Here is a 16534-nt window from a genome sequence, read left to right as displayed (position 1 = left end):
TTTTCCCCTGCTGTGGGAACAAGTTCCTGTGACAGTCACTTACTGTGATGCTGGAATAGTCTCTAATGGCTTAACATCCACAAGGAAACAAACATCAGCTCTGGGAAGATGGGGATAATCTCCACAAATGCTTTGTGACCTTGTGCTGGTTTGCTTTGATGTTGTGATAGAGCTCTGGCTTCAAAGCTTTCTGAGCTGAGATACTCTTGATATAACACTAAACATATCACTGACATAACACTGGATTGGCTGTAACAAGCTGTAAAGCAAAAGCCCCTTTCTATTGAATAATGAGTCTGCTTTAGGGAGATGGTGCTGGGAAGTTGTGATGTGGTACACAGGTAATTAAATACTGGGGCCGATGGTGCAACTGTGTGCACAGGACACTGAGAAATGGGGGCTTGTAGTTCATCCCAGCCTGGCCTGAATATCCCTGAGGTACAGAAATTTGTGTGAAAACATATGTATCAAATTTTAGTGTATTTTTATATGAAAAAGCATATGCTGGAGTGTATGAAAAGGTGTTGTTCCATACACGTGACTTACACTGGCAATTCATGAAGGCACTTTGCCAGTGTGGCTCATGTGATGGATACTCCAGCTGCCAAATTATCTCTGCATTTTCCATCTCGGCTCAGGGAGGGGCTGATGCTTCTCACCCCAAGGGTGCTGGGGGAAAAGTTACATTTTTGCTAAAAGAAAATGTAACGGGGGGTTTTTGTCACTCAGCGGTTCGCATCAATTATTTTTGAATGACAGCAGCCCGAACAAGAGAGGCCCTCCCACGTACAACGAGCACATCACCAAGAGGGTGGCCTCCAGCCCAGGACCCCTGGAAGGGCCCAGCCACCCCCGGGAGCCCAGCACCCCTCACCGGTACCGCGAGGGCCGCACGGAGCTGCGCAGGGACAAGTCCCCAGGGCGGCCTCTGGAGAGGGAGAAATCTCCGGGCCGGCTGCTGAGCACGCGCAGGGAGCGCTCCCCAGGACGACTCTTCGAGGACAGCAGCCGAGGGAGGGTGCCTGTGAGTGGGACCAGAACTCCTCTTGCTCAAGTCAATAAGGTAAGTCAGGAGCCTGCAGAACGTGTCTGTTCTCAGGAAGAGGCTCGTAGGTATTGCAGAAGGGCTGGTGGCACTGAAAAGCACAAGAGGAGATCAAATCTCACCCCCCTGCTCCTCAAACTCTGTTGGAACAGAGCCCACGTGGTGTCATGCACTGACCTGTGACCACCTGCCCTGGGCTGGTTCTGGCACTGCAAAAGCTGCTTGATGCTAGAATGGGCTGAAAGCAAAGGTGCATTTACTAACAAGTGATAGGGGAATTGAAGGGGAGCGATGTCTGGAGCAGGGAATGTGGGAGCCTGCTGTGCTCAGGGTGATGCTGACAGTGCCTGCCTTTGTCAGTGTTAGTGGATGACAGGAGCCCTGGCTCTGTGGGAGCAGCAGGTGATGTACTGCTCCCAGCACCTCGTGCCTGGAAGAGAAACACCTGTCACTTGTAACTTGTCCTTTTATTTCCTTGCCAGGTCTGGGACCAGTCTTCAGTGTAAGTCTCAGCTAGACAAAGTTACTCATCTTGACCTGCAGGAAAAAAAGGAAATATACTGAGTATATGCACTCCATCTGTCTGCAGCCCAGTTCCCAAACAGCATTCCTGGGCCAAAGCTCACTCCGCAGCGGGAGCCGTGACGCTTTCCAAGACCGTTTGCAGCTCAGTTAATTTCTCTGCACTTTCCTGCACTCCTGTTTTTGCACTTTGTACTACTGTTACTCTTTCAAGCAGTTCATGAACTTTTTGTATCCACTTTAGTCCCTAGTAGTTCATCCAGGAAATGGGACTCGTGTCCTACCCCAGGTCATCACTGTGGTTAGCACCCCTTAACAGAGAGTTGGTCATAGTTCTGAGACGTGCTGGGATCCCCTGATGGCCTGGAAACAGAAGGGCCAAGGTGAGTGAGTCTTTCAATAGGAGCTGTGGTTGGATATTCTCCACAGAACACAAGAAAAATTTCTTCTGATTAGCCTGTTCACCTGCCACTTCTGAAAGTTATTTTGTTCTCACTAAAATCGCTTTAGAGCAGCTCTGATGGGGAGGGAAGACCCCTGCTTTAACCAACGCCCCTGCCCGGCCCTAAGACAAAGTGCATTACCTATAAGCTACTGGGTTGTAAGACTTTATCCAGGTCTTCTGCATGACAGTTCACTGCATGCTGCTGCACCCCATCACTGGCTCTCTCCTTTTAGGTTGCTTTGCTGAGTAGTGTATTGTACCTCACTTGTAAATTAACTGAAACCTTTAGATCACGCTGCAAAATAGCCGTTAATTACTCTGGAAATTTGGCACCGAAGAGTTAACAAGCCTTATTCTATGACAAGAATTACAGTCACACTTGTGTTCTCCTCTCAGCACTGGACATGGTCTCTTCAGCAATGAGCCCTGCTAGCCTCAGCTCCCCAGGGGGAGCAGCCCGGGCTGGCTCCTCCCTTGAGCTGTAGCTTGTCGTGCAATCAGATCCGGTGTCTTGGCACAGGACACCCACAGGGAGCAGCTTTGGCAGTCGCTGACACACCTTCGCTTCCCCGTGTTTGACCTCGAGCCTTTTATTGCTTCCTATTCTCTTCTGCTGTGAACATGAAGCAGAGAGCAAATGATTTTCAAAGCGGGTTTTGACCATTCACTCTGCAATAGCAACATTCTAAGTGAACAACCATGTTCTTTACAACTGGAAAGAGCAAAACTGCATCCAATCTTCCCTTGGAGCCACACTTAACTTCTGCTAGTCCCTTGCAAGCCTGTGCTAACCTGTTCTAGAAACCCATCAAAATTCCAATGCCTTGTCAGTGTCCTTTGGCGAGTTTCATGAATATTGTATTCTGTTCTCTTGTCTGTTGGGTTATTTTCAGTCAGATGATTTGGCAGGAAATTTGCTGAAAGTTTTTGTCTCCTGGTCTGAATATTTTGAAAGGTCACTGAGATCAGTCTTTAAATCTTTGCATCTCATGGAAGATCTTCAAGACCTCAGAAATGGGCTTGTTGAGTCCTGAAAGTGTATATCTTGTGTCTTGTTTGTGAAATGCTTCCTGCTATAGAAATAGCTCAAAGGACTGTACATATTTACAAGAAACTTTATATTCGTAACAAAAGGGAATTGAATTGGTTTCTACTTTTTTATTGTAAACTGTGCGTTTTTCAACACTGGCTTTTTGTTTTACTGGTGGTTGTGGACAGCCATCTTCAGACACTGGAGGGGCCTCACCTCAGTCCTCCTCGCTCCCATGAAGAAATATTGTAACATTAACTTGCAATTGAAGCTTGTTAGCATAAATGAGGTTTTAGGTCTCTAAAAGTACAGGATTTTTCTTCATTACCTTTTTATTATTGACAAGGGAGGGAACCAGAGGGACAGTTCAAAGCTCCACCTGGAAAGTATTGAACTTTGTTGTTGAACAATAACCAAATAAAACAAATAACTATCTTGACTGGCATGGTGAAATGACGGCTTCCTTCTCTCTGGAGTGCCCCTGCCCCTCCTGCCCCACACCTGGCTCTGAGCTGGGCAATCCTAGGTGTCACAGCTGACCCAAGAGCAAACCCTGGCACTATTTATCCTTTAATACTCGTCATTCCCTGAACAGTAGCATAAGTGGCTTCACAAACCCCAAGCATGTTCACATGCACTAAGCCAGGTGCATTTATCCTGCACTAGAGCAGCAGTCAGCTGCAAGCACCTCCAGCTCACCCCTGCCTCAGCCGTGAGATGGGCAGAGCTGAAGCACCTGTGAGTATCTGGGAACAGTCTTACCCTGGTCAATGACCCCACACATCCTGAGCTGGGAAAAAAGGCATCTTAATTAACAACAGTTAATTGACAGGTTTGGGACTTACCCCAGCACTGTACTGGGAGCAAAGCGGAGGCAGGCAGTTCCTCATGCCACTGCTGAAACATGCTGGTGCTTTAAGGCCTAATAGCTGCAACTTTAAAAAAAGACCATTCACAAATCCAGTCAGATTGAGTACAACCTGCAGTTACTGTACAGCTCAACTTACACCTGCTGGGAAAACTTGCTAGATCAGACTTCAATGTAAATACATCTATTTTTAACTGAACTAGTTTTTACAGGGTCTGAAGTATTCTTTCACAGGAAGAGGTTTTTAATATTCACACTGCTGCCTACAGTAACTTAATTTGTCCTCCTACTGTTCAGTGTTTTTGGTTCTGTGCACATAGCCACCCCCTCAGCCCCGAGAACGGGCTTGCTGGAGGCTGTGGGGGTGGGTTACCAATGGCTCCTCTTACGTTTTGGTCTACATGACATTCTCCATGAAACCGCTCTCCATCAACCCCGAGCTGCTTGATTTATCTATTGTGCCTACTATGATGTATATGATGAAATGCTGACTTGTTCAATGTTCCTTTATTTCTTTTACTGTGCACAAACAATACTTATTTAAAGCTCATTGTTGCAGTCCTATTGATGCATGATCCGAATTGTAACAGAACTAAATTAATCCAGAAACTGGTGGAGTAAAACAAAATAATTATTTATTGAGCTTTTTGATTCCCAAGAACCCTGCACAAATCCATGTCAGCTTGACCCCCACATGCTGTGCTGAAATTCAGGGGGTCGGGGAGCTCTTATTATTCCTGTAGTGGTTTAATCCAGGGTCCCCAAAAGTGACTGTAACAAACGTGTCTGCATCTACCTTTAAAAAATGTGCTCTCCTAGCAACAGCCAAGAATAAACATAACAGCACAGACTGTGAGCTGTGGGTGGGGAATGTAAGTGAGCTAATAAATCCAACTCTTGATCCAGCTTTTGCCTTTGGAGGGATTTGATTCATCCCATTGCAATAAGGGAACACAGAGTGGTTAATCTAATTCATTCACCTGTCAAGCAGAAAATGACCTAGAAAAAAAACCCAATAAAACACCCCAAAACCCACCTCCCAGCAAAAAACAAAACAAGTTTTACCTCTTAGCTTACCTCTTCTTCATCCACCCTCGTGGGGATTAAGGGATTTGGGGGGGTGAGGGTGGCAGTGACTTACCTGAGGAAGTTTGTGGCTCCTGGGACTGTCAGTTGAGGCCACAGGTGCCAGGGAACAGCTCAGAGCCTCCATCACCTGCTGCTGCTGGCTGGAAAGGTCTGGGGCACCTGGGCTTGGTCACCCCTGGGCAGGGCAGGGTGGAGCAGAGGGAGGGTCACTCCTGCAGGCCCTCCCACAGCCTGGGCTCCCCCCCAGCCCTCTGCTGCAAAAAGCTGATGGTGCAGTGGCAGCTGCAGTCCCTGTACTGAGCCCTTTGCCAGCTTAAACAGGCCCAGGGGCTACAAATCCAAAATTAAAAAACCTCAAGCTTTCTCCACAATAATTATTCCTGTCCTGTGGTTCCACCGTACCTGATGCACTGATGAAGAGTGTGGAGTGCTCTGCAGGTACCAGCACTGAGCACACATCCCACAGCCCTGGCATTCCCTGGAGCTGCTGGACACTGCAGAGGCACAGACTGTCCCCTCACACTGCTGGACCTGACCCCAGAGTCACCCTGCTGAGGACAAAGACCTGGGCAAAAAGGTCTGCTTGAAGTGGCTGCTGGAACAAAGAGAAGCTGACAGGAGGCTTAAGGCCCATCCCAAGCTTTCAAGCTCTGTTGCTGGAGTTTTAAAATAATTGACTTCTTGTCCTTCCTCTAAACTTTACATCACAAATAAACAACACCTGGGTCTTCTTCACTGACTGAGTGCAAGAGGAGAAAGTGTTTCAATCTGCATCGCTGAATGAGAAGCTTGTACAACCCACCAAGGCATAAAACTGCAATCAGGAAATCACATGTAACAACAAAATAACTCACTGAAGGCACTGAGGTTACCACAGAGAGGAAGGGTAACAACAAGACAAGTCACCCACTTCTCTTGAAAATGTTTTATTTGTTTATTTCTAAGAGGTTGAAAACAAGCAATTCTGTAGTTCAGAATACCAAATACTATCCATAGCACAGAATGAAGAAAGAGTTTTCAGAGAAAACCATTGCACTAGACCCAGATCTACTCAGCTACTGAAGATATTGCAACAAGGCTGGTGAACAGACCCCAGGATGGCGAAGCACCCTCCCACTGTGGCTCACTCCACGCTGACTGCTGCAGCTCTGTCCTCACTCAGACTCCTCACAGACTTGTGCAAAGTGCTTTCCTCCCCCACAGTGGGACGGGGCTGGTTCTCATTGGCACAGTCACGGTGCCCCAGGCACCAAAACAGGCCGGGGAAGGGCCCCTCCTGCGCTGGCCCCTCCCGGGCAGGCCTGGGGCACACTGGCAGCAGGTTTGCATTAATGTTGCATTTGTTTTGGGATAAAACAGGCTGTCAACACCAAGGACAGGCAGCCTGGCATTACTATAATCACCTAGAAAACAGAATACAAAGTTGCCCGCTCCAGGCCTGGGCACAGAGGGCTGTGGTGCTGCTGCATCCAGCACTCTGCAACTGCTGACACCGAGGGGTGAGTTTGGCCACTGGACACAGGAGACTTACAGTCACCTTCAGGCTGTTACTGAGGAACTCATCCCTAAACTGAATCCATCCATTTCCTTCCAGCCACCTCTCCCAGCTTAAGGAAGTCCTCATCAGTGACAGCAAGAGAAACCAGTTTCCAAAAGCAGATTACTGCAAGACACATTTACGATTTACAGAAAAATCCAGCCATTAAAAATAATTGTCTTTACCAGAAATTCCACTGGGGAAAAATGTATTTCAGTTCTCATGAAGAGAAAAAACTACAGAGCTATTCACAGTAGAAACAGTGCACCCCACTCTACCGTAAAATAATAATGAGCTTGTAGTGATTATGTTGCTGATTTTGCCCAGAAAAGGCTGCTACAAGATGACCATCAATATTCAGCCAGGCAAGTTGGGAACTTGCTACTGAAATAATGTTTGATGAGCAACAGAAGCAGCAATGAGCTTGCTTTTGCTGAGTGTTATGCTCAAATCAGATTTCCCAAGAATCCTGAACTTTCTAGGCTTTGGGCTGGCAGACTCCCAGTCTGCCTCGCTGCTGAAGCTCTTTGATCTTTGCTGCCCTCACATTATTCAGCCTAATTAAATTGGTGGTTTTTAACTGAGCTGCAAGGGGCACTGACACCTTTGCTACCTGTCTGGTCGCTGTGAAGCTGCCATTTCCAAGAACTTCCAAGGTGGGGCTAACAAAATAAGGCAAATACAGGAGAACCTGGAAGTCTCAGGAAAAATATGAAATCAGAGTTTGTTTGCTACAGCACAGAGCAGAAGTACATTTGGTTAAGTGAAGCGTTTTTTCTGAGACTGCACTGGCCCAGAACAATTGGTCACAAATGACTGTGATGCTCATATTGGCTTGTACAGCAAAGTGGTGACGTATTTCTTCTTGTAACGGTGTGTAGCACTGAGCACCATCACTCCATCCTACAGGGGAGGGAAAACAAGTGAGCATGTGCCGTGGTCAGACACCCAGGCTGCCCGTGTGCAGGCCGTGCCCTGGCCTCTCACCTTGATGGAAAGAGCATACAGGTGGTTCAGCATGACGTGGTTGGGCTCGGGGAGCAGAGCGGGGTCACACTGCAGAGAACAGGGACAGTGGGACAGAAACAGAAACCACAGCTCACTCCTCACAGCTGAGGGGTGACAAACAGCACCTGTGACCAGCCACACCCCCAGCACATCACTGCTGCTCACACTGAGCTCATCACAAACACAGCCACCATTTCAGAACAACCCCAGGTCCCTCTGGGTAAAACCCTCTGCATCCTCACCAGGACCATGAATCAGACTGAGATTATCCCTTATGTGCTTCTGGTGTCTTAAAGTTGATAAGATTAAGGATCTAGTTTTTCATTTTAAAGACCAGAAAAACAGATTTACTTCAGATGAATCCATCAGGACATACATCACAAGGAACTTACCTACACAGTAACTTATCCTAAGGTTTTTCCTAAGCTGTCCCCTGCCTGTATCCAGATTTTTCCCCATCTGTTCCCACCCTCAAGTGCATTATTTAGCAAACCAAAGTGATGTACTCACAGAAATGCCTGTGTCCTTGTTCAGGATGACCTGCAGCAGGTGTGGGGGGAGAATGGGTGGAGATTTAAAGCGCTCCTCTGCCTTACAGACATAGGGCTCCTGGTGGTACGGTCCTGGGGGTGAACTGGACAGCTCTGCCAGAGAGATGGTAAATATTTAATCCTAAATACTTGGTAAGAACATCTGCTCTTTATAGGGACTTGCAGCCTAAAGGAATCAATGGCACTTAAGTACAACAACTGCAGCAGCTGGTGCAGTGCCAGAGGATCAGTCACTGCCCAAGAGGGGATTTAAGGTGCCCAAAGTCTGACTTGGAATGAGCTGTGAGGTTCTGGGCAGCAGAGTTCTGAGGGCACAACTGCACTTCAGATCTTCTCTGTCACCTCTGCCCAGCACTTCTGCTGCAAACACTCCACAGAGCAGGCTGCCCTACAAGGCTCCTTCCAAGGGATGTACAGAAACATGGGATGCACCTGTCAAAGGCAACTGCTCCCCCCTGCAGACTGGGCTGTGGAAAGAGCCCTTCAAAGTCTAATCAGGGAAAGCAAACCCTGCTACAGCCTATAGGGGAAGACATCTCCTAGAATCTCCCCCTGCCCTGCCCCACAAATAAACACTTTCTCCAAAAAGGCTTTGTCCAGGCAAAGCCGCACAGAATAAAACACATCCAAACACATCTCCTGCCTCAGGTTCAAAGGTCTTCTGAAGGAGGGTGTAAGGTATGGACTCCATCCCTACAGAGCTCAGTGACCAACAGGGTAAAGCTGACCTCAGACACAGCTCAAGCTAAATCCAACCTCTCTCCTCTTACACTAGAACATGAAAGTTAAGGAAAAAATTGCATTTTTGTATTATTTTTAGATAAATAATTTATACTACACTGTGAGGATACTCCCAAGCCTGTGTTAGCACTGAGATGAACCTAATTTCTCCCTCCTAAAGTGCAATTTCTGACCCCCTCAGCCACCTCCTAAGCAGAGGAAGATTGAATTAGGAGCAATGTAGGTTGTCAGCATTGGTTTGATGTGGTAAAGCAGAGACTGATCCACCAATGACTGCCCTAAACTCAACCATTGCACACAGCAGGGGCAAACAGTGACTGAGCACCCAGGACTTCCTCATCATCAGATCTGTGTTGCTTGGTCACAGGCTTCCTCCTCTGTGCATTCCACTTTCTTCCTTTGGGCATTTTTGATTCCTGCACACATCCACAGGGCCTGACACAAGTGCAGATTAATCTCTGCTGGAGCTTTAACTCAGATAAAAAGGGAAAATGAAATTTTTACCAGCTCTAAGAAGTGTGACATAAAGTTACCAGCAAGCTCATACCAGACATGTCTGAACATTTTTGGGAGTCCACCATCAAAGCATCGAACACTTCAAAGTCAGTTTTCTTCACCTGGATGACATTGTTGACAGTACCCAGCTGGCTGGTTACTACTGGCTGGCAAGAGACAAGAGAGAAAAAACAGAATAAAAACAGCCTGTGGGACTAATAGAGTCTCAGAACTACACAGTTACCAAGAATGAGGTACATTGCTTTTGAAATATGATAGAACCAGATATGAGAAGAGCTCAGCAGGTGTTAGGTTAAGAGGAAGGATTTTATGAGGGGTTATGAGAGGTTAAGAGCAGGATTTTACAGGCTGGGAGGGGAAATGCCACCAGGGTCAGATGTGGGCAGGAGTTACCTGTGACACCAGCTCTGGACACTGAGTTCTTAAGCACATGGGGACCTGCTGGGCAGGCTGGGGTTAAAGCTCATTTTATAGCAGAGGAGGGAAACCAGGCCTGGTAGACATTGGCACAATTACTGGACTATGAAAAGATTTAGAGCAGCAATAGCACCACGCTGGCACAGAGAGCCAGGAAGCACAGTGAACTCTGGGCTGCCAGAAGTGCTACAATGCTCTAAAAGGCAGTTTGGCACTGGACAAGAAAAGCCTGGCATCACTTATAAACCAATGGCCAAGAGATCCTGTCCCTCATTGCATCTCCTGCCCTCTGAGCCCAGTCCAGTGCTGCCACCCAGGCCAGCAGACATCAGAAACCTCTCTCTCACCAGCTTGAACAGCCCCTTTCTCCTCTTCAGAATCTCAATCAATAAATAGTGACTCCAAGCAAACATTACCTCTGCAGGATCATGTGTCCACTGCCCATCCACGAGGAACTTGTACTGGTGCTCTCCTTCTGGCAGGTCCAGGATTGCCACAAAGTTATTGTGACTGGAATTTAAGACAAACAATCAGCCCTGCAACATTCTGAAAAGTACCTTGCTCTCTAAACTGTGACACACACTGTGACACAGAGCACGAGCTTCCTCAACGTGCAAAACCTTAAAAAGGCAGAGAATGCCTGATGCAATCCAAAGGTAAAGAATCAAATTATGATTAATGCTCATGATAATTTTCTCTGTGACAGCAAGTCCCCCCCCACTCCTGACATCCCATAACTGGCACTGAGCTTTTGGAAAGTCTCTCATATCTTCATGTTACTTGTTAGCACACAAGACCTCATTTATCTGCTGATGGAACAAGATCAGCTTTCTCATATTTCCTTGCATTTCAGTATTTGCCATCATAAATTACATTTCCCAAATGCCCATGAAAAAAATGAACAAAGAGCAGATAAAAGCAGCAGCTCAATACTTCTGGATCTGAATAGCTGCTGCTTGGCCATTTCCATACTCCTTGGCTATCAACTCCCAGAATCTTCAGAAGGCTTTACCAGCATCTCAAAAGAGCTGAAAACAGCTGATGCTGCTCCAACAGGCCACAGTCTCTGAACCCTCTGAGCTGGGCAAAAGCCACTGACATGGCAAGGATGTGTCACCAGAGACCCTGTGCTAGAACCAGCTCCCCTTTCCACAGCCCAGCCCTACTCCAGGCCCAGACTGCACAGCAGGGACTGTTTGGGGTTATCTGTGTGTTGTGGCCAGTGAACTGACACACAGCTGAACAACTTCCACCCTGTGCCATCCAAGAATGGAAAAGGCAGATTGTCACCAAGGGCCTGAGGAGAGAAGCAGGACAGTGGTAAATCCAGCACAATCCCACCTCTCAGCTGACCACCTCCCTCATGGCCCTGAGCACTCCCAGTCCATGGGGAGCAGCACTTCATTACCTCCTTGTCAGAGGAATCTTACTCCAGTTGTTGAAGGAGCCTGATAAATAAACTTCTTTCCCTCCTCCAGTCCAGCGGAAGACTGTTGGCCGAGCTTGTGTGGGGGTTTTGTCATTCACTTCTAGATCTTGCTGCCAAGCTAGAAATTCTTCTTTCTCCAAAGGAGCCTGCAAGCACAATGTCTCAATCTACAAAGGTTCTTTCCTGGCAGACTCAGACAACCTGTGCTGCACTGAATAATTTTTTTGCCCTCAGGCAGGATTCTCTAAGTCTCCTACAAGCAGTTTTTGTCAGATACAGAATACAAGCTGCATTTCTAGATGCTGTTCACAAGTTCATTTGCACAAATTCTGCCACGGTGTTAAAGCTTTCCAAATTTGCAATAAGAGTGGAAAGCAAAACAATGCCCCTCCCTCCAGCCCCAATTACACCTGCTTAAACACCAATTCACTCTCTCCTTGGCATGGGAAGGAAGGGGGATGATCAGCTTTGTGCAAACTCAATGACAAAATCTCTGCAAGCTGCAAACAGCCCCAGAGCATTCCAAGCAAGCAACGCTGGGAGAACAAACCAGCAATACCTTCATTTCCTCTGAATGGAACAAGTCTGCATCTTCAGGACTGTCCATTAGGATTTTTGGTCTGTCCCCCTCTTTGGGGGCTGCTCCTGAGCTGTCCCCTCGGGAGCCTTTGTGCCCATGGCGCTCCAGTCCCGCTCGCTCGCTGCTCGTGTTCCCCATTTTTATGGATCTAAAAGAGCAGGGAAAGCCAGATTAGCTCATGCAGTCCCACAGCTGGAACGCCAGCAGGCAGGAAAGAAAACTCATCAATAGCCTTGGGCTGTGTTCTTGAGTTGAAGAGCCTCAGAAACTTGATTAACCCATTGTAAAGTGGTACCATACTCTGAACAAAGGCACTAAATGACAGTTTTTAGCTACTCCAGAAAGTGCTACAGTTCTGTACATGAGCACCTCTACCAGACTCAGCCACTCCAGACGCTGCCCAAGCAGGTTCCTGCCACACAACACAAAGCTGCTGTGTCTCCCTGAGCTAAGGGCTCGTCCTCTGCCTCCCCGTGCCCACAGCGCTGCACCGGGGAACTTTCTGTCACAACGTTCCGAAAGCAGCCTACCTGCAATGGGACTGCACTAGAACAGCGTTATCTCACCCTGCTGAGGATGCTGAGAGCAGCTGAAGGGGGCTCTAAACAAAGAACCACAGAGTGTGCTGAGCTGGAGGGACCCACAGGGACCAGCCAGGCCGGCTCCCGGCCCTGCACAGACACCCAACACTCGCAGGCAGCGCCTCAGAGCGGTGTCCCGGAGCTCGGGCAGCCTCGGGGCTGTCACCACGCCCTGGGGAGAGCTCAGCCCCGCTGCCGCTCCACGGACGCTCCCTCCGTCCCCGCTTTCCCCTAGGAGAAGCAGCGCCTGCAGAGCCCCAGCCCTGCTGCCCCTCAGCCCCGCCTGGATGCGCACGGAAGTCTCGCCAGAACGGGGCCCGCAGGCGCGCCCCCCGCGCTCCGGGACCTCCGCGGGGCACGGGGGGCACAGCCCGGCCCGGCAGCCCCGGGACCCGGAGCCTGGAGCCGCCCCTGCGCTGCCCTGCCCCGCCGGGCCCGGCACCCACCGCCCGCCGCGCTCCCGCCGCCACCGCCGCGCTTCCGCTTCCGCCGGCCCGGCCCGGAGCCCGCCGGGGGGAACCGAGCCTGGCGCGGCCGTTCCGGGCTGTCCCGGGCTCCGAGCCCTGCTCCGCGCTTGGCTCCGTGTCCCGCTCCCCCCGCGCCCCCTCAGCACCGCTCTGGTGCCGGGGCACGGCTCGGTCCCGCCCCGGGAGCCGCCGTGCCCGGGGCAGCGCCTGAGGGCGGTGTTGGAGCCACGGGCAATGGCGCGGAGCGGGCCGAGCCCCGCGGTCAGAGCGCGCTGGAACCATCAGCCCTGGTGGCTGAGCGAGCACAGATGGAAGGCTAAGTCCTTAACTGATAAATGTTTCCCAAATTAAATTACACGGATACATTTCTCAAAGCATTTCCACTTACACTATCCGGTTTTACCCTTGGCTCTCCCCCAGCTGTTGCTGTTTTTTTCTCCCACTTCCCTCACAGCCACAGAGCTGAGGCCTGCAGGTGTGTCACCGTTCTCTTCACAGGTAAATTGCTGTTTTTCCATTACAAACAGAAGCCGCCTGCACACAGACAGAAGGATTCCTACCAAATGGATGTATCCCCCCACTGTAACACTGTGGGAAGAATTCTGCCGGGGTGGCTGTGCCAGTGCAGTGCTGGCTCCCCCTGTGCTCTGGGGAGCAGCCGCTCCCTTTGGGGGACCGGCTGGCAGGGCTGCCGGGGCAATGTGTGCAAGCAGCTCTTCCCCAGCCCAGCACAACAGCCCCTGCTATGAAATACAGCTGCTGTTATTTTGGCATTTCACACAGCTTAGTGCTCTTAAATTCCTTGTCTCCAGCCCCGGTTGTTTTGTTCTCCCCAGTTTTCCTGGCCAGAACTGTTTGCAGTACAGGGTACCATGTCTTGCCCATCTCTTGTCCATCCAGGACCACTGTGATGATCTGCACAACAGCCACACAGACCCTCTACAGGCCATGGTACCTTCATCTGGGGCCTGGCCTTTGCTGTGTTTTTTGTTCTTCTAAGAGCCACAGAGTGGTAACAAACTGCAGGGTAAGGGCTGCTAACAGATCACGAGGCTGTGGTAGGTACAAGCATACACCAGACATTTAAAGTCTGTTTTCCCTGTGTCTGCTCCCTTTTCAGGACTAGTTCTTGTCTCCCCTTGGCATGACAGGTGGGTGTAGCACAGTCCTGGAGCAATCAGCCTGTAACTCGCTTTGTCAGGTGCTGGTCCCGAGAATACTGAGGGCTGACATTACACCATGAACAGCTAAATCATCCCCCACCTCCTCACACGTCTGTCTGCACACTCCTTGCATTCACTGGAGAGTCGTTTTCTCCCCTCAGCCTGAGTGGGAGCCCCATTCCCTCCCAGCTGTTAATGCAGGAGATGTGGGAAGCGAGGGATTAGCTAAAGACAAGCCACAGGGGCCTGGCAGAGCTCAGCCGCCCACTGATTCTCTGGAATCCTGGAGTTTTCCTCCTCCCTTCAACAGCATCTGTGACTTTTTGTCTCCTTTTATGCTCTGCAGACTGAAGGGCATAAAAACTCCTCCTCTTCCACCCCATCTGAAGCAGCCTCCACATTCCAAAGGAAGACTACGAAATACCTTTTCTACCTCCACCCCTATTAGGGTAAAAGGACCAGGGGAAAACACAAGTGACTAATTCTGAATAAGAAAGTCCCTTAAAAAAACAAACAAACAAACAAAAAGACACATTCCACTTTCAGACTGTTCACAGCCCATAAGACAAAATAAAAGTAATTGATGAAATGCTTTATCTGCTGTCACGACTGTGCCACACCACCTCCTAGGATAATGTGAGGTTGTAAAAGCAGAGGCTTGTAAAAGACCTGCAGGATGTGAAGAGCTGTGTGGTCTCTCTTAGTTGCCATGTCAGTAGCCACAAGCAAAGCTTAGCTCCTTCTTCCCTCCCTCAGACCTACCTTCTTTAGTAAACATGAGCTAGACCTGGCTTGACTATTAAATCTTCTGAGTCAGAAGTTAAATTTAAGGCTGTTTGGTTCTTGGCTCTCAAAACGATGAGACTCAGCAGAGTTGGTCAAAGTTCTGAGAATCATTGCAGAGCACTTTGGGTGCTGTACAGGCTGAGGGGTCAAGTGAAGTGACATCTTTGCTACTGAGTCACTCTACCCCCTTGGAGATATCATTTACCATCCCTCTCTATCAGCTGACTCATTTGAAAAGAGAGTGAGGACCAAACAGGATAGGTCTGAGGTCAGGAGAGACCCGTGTTAGGGGAATGCATGTCTTGGATTAGATGGGGTGAAGGGTTACCTTACAAGCTTTTCAGGCACAGAAGTCAGGGATGACACTCACCATCAAACACTGTGCTCTTTTTCACTGTTTGGATTACCTCTCTAATTATTTGATTAAAATCAAAAGGCAGTTAAGCCCCCACTGGATACTGGTTGAAATGTGCACATGAGGCTGCCACGGCTCACTGTGACCACACAGCCTGCTTTGGTCTGGGGACTTCACTTCCAGTGGAGTTTCCCTTCTCTTACCTCAGAGTAGGTGTCCAAAGAGAAATGCTGTGGCCTTCAGCCTCAGATTGTGTAGTTCAAAGTCCTGAAGAATCCATTGATATCTTGCAAAGTTCTTTTCCCTTGACATGAGGCAAGCTTATTTAGCCAAAGAGAAGTCATTGCAAGTGAAGTGGAAGCTGACTCAGCCCTACAGCGAGAGATGACAAACCCAGAGGAGCCATCCTCAGATGTGAGGTGGTGGATCAGATTCACACATGCCATAAATCACATTATAAAGGACATGTGAGCAAGTGCTTCTTGCAGCCTGTGTGCTGTGGAGAGTGAGCTGTGTGGGAGCAGGATAGAACTTACCCCAGAGTTGAAGACAGGGTAAATTTAACTGCAGAAACCCTCTGGTCATACTGTGGTTTTCCATTCCCGAATTTGTTCCTCCAGCTTTACAGTGGCTGAGTGATCTGTTTCCAGGCCCCCTCCTCCTTTTAGGTCACTTCTGGATTTAGCCCACTTTGCCAGGCTGGCAGAGAGTGCAGCAGAGGAAGTTGGGCAGCCTCCTCCGAGGCTCAGTGCTGTCTCAGGGACACGTGTCCTGCTGTGCGTGCAGAACATGCCGTTGTGCTTGGGAAATGGAAAGCTGGGAGTGCACAGAAGGAATCCCTCACACACCACTGCATCCCTTCTCTGCTCCAACACTGCCCACCTCCCGAGCCCTGCTAATTCAAAATGAGGTTGGAGGTGGGAGGATTGTCAGAGGAAGCCAACATTTAGATGGTTTTTGAGGCTAAAGGTGCTGCATGTGGGGACTGAGGGCTCAGTCTCAGAAAGTTGGGGGTCAGGCAGCAGCCCTGCAGAGCCCTGAGGGCTCCAGCCTTGCCTGGAGGTATCTCCTACAAAGCCAGGGTAGGTTCCACATCTGTTCAAGGTTTGGTGTTATGGTCTCTTCCCTCCAGTAAACGCCACCTTCCACAAACAGCTGTCAGATAAACAGGATGTTTCTAACCAGCTTGGCTCCCATCAATCCAGTGACTTTTCCTTGTATTTAGATCTTACTTGCCTTTGGGAATTCAACCTTCAACTCTTCTTGTGTGTGTGCACAAAAACCACACAAAGTAAAGTCTAATGGGGGAGATGATCTTCCCCCTTCTGAGGCAATCAGTAATAAATAACTGGTAGAGCAAGGTAGGGCCCAAGGGAGGAAATGAGCCTAGAGAGAGATGTTTGC

General features: G+C 49.2%; 2 protein-coding genes across 14 annotated transcripts in view; one reads left to right on the top strand and one right to left on the bottom strand.

Annotated features, from left to right (window-relative positions):
• Positions 1 to 4574, top strand: part of CIT (citron rho-interacting serine/threonine kinase) — a 69402-nt gene extending 64828 nt beyond the window's left edge. For 5 of the 10 annotated variants that reach the window (XM_015643902.3, XM_015643903.3, XM_015643909.3 and 2 more), the window contains 2 exons: positions 730 to 1063; positions 1528 to 4574. In XM_015643902.3, coding sequence (XP_015499388.1) covers positions 730 to 1063; positions 1528 to 1551 — 358 coding nt within the window. In that variant the 3' untranslated portion in view covers positions 1552 to 4574. The remainder of the gene's footprint in view (positions 1 to 729; positions 1064 to 1527) is intronic. The other 5 variants (XM_015643906.3, XM_015643904.3, XM_015643910.3 and 2 more) reach the window with 2 other exon arrangements.
• A 1335-nt stretch (positions 4575 to 5909) lies between these two features.
• On the bottom strand, positions 5910 to 12856 carry PRKAB1 (protein kinase AMP-activated non-catalytic subunit beta 1). Of its 4 annotated transcripts, XM_015643914.3 has the most exons (8): positions 12806 to 12853; positions 11758 to 11926; positions 11178 to 11344; positions 10186 to 10279; positions 9384 to 9498; positions 8055 to 8188; positions 7524 to 7592; positions 5910 to 7439 (listed from the first exon to the last, which is right to left on the bottom strand). In XM_015643914.3, the coding sequence occupies exons 2-8, from the start codon at positions 11914 to 11916 to the stop codon at positions 7362 to 7364; spliced, it is 816 nt and encodes a 271-aa protein (XP_015499400.1). In that variant the 5' UTR covers positions 11917 to 11926; positions 12806 to 12853; the 3' UTR covers positions 5910 to 7361. The 4 variants fall into 4 exon arrangements, with proteins under 4 accessions (XP_015499400.1, XP_015499402.1, XP_015499399.1 ...); XM_015643916.3 differs by lacking the exon at positions 5910 to 7439 and having other exon boundaries at positions 7440 to 7592; positions 12806 to 12856; XM_015643913.3 differs by lacking the exons at positions 5910 to 7439; positions 12806 to 12853 and adding an exon at positions 12309 to 12771 and having other exon boundaries at positions 7440 to 7592.
• Between the last annotated feature and the right edge of the window lie 3678 nt (positions 12857 to 16534).

This window comes from Parus major, chromosome 15 (genome assembly GCF_001522545.3).
Source record: "Parus major isolate Abel chromosome 15, Parus_major1.1, whole genome shotgun sequence".
Taxonomy (NCBI): Eukaryota; Metazoa; Chordata; class Aves; order Passeriformes; family Paridae; genus Parus; species Parus major.
The sequence above is the reverse complement of the archived record's forward strand: the minus strand, read 5'-3'. Positions and strand labels throughout refer to the sequence as shown.

Coding starts and splice junctions, on each gene's coding strand:
- PRKAB1 (XM_015643916.3), bottom strand. CDS start 11,916: ATGGGGAACACGAGCAGCGAGCGAGCGGGACTGGAGCGCCATGGGCAC. Junction 9,499..10,185: donor GGACACATGATCCTGCAGAG/GTAATGTTTGCT, acceptor GTCTCTTGCCAG/CCAGTAGTAACCAGCCAGCT. Junction 8,189..9,383: donor AAAATGTTCAGACATGTCTG/GTATGAGCTTGC, acceptor TCTCTCTGGCAG/AGCTGTCCAGTTCACCCCCA.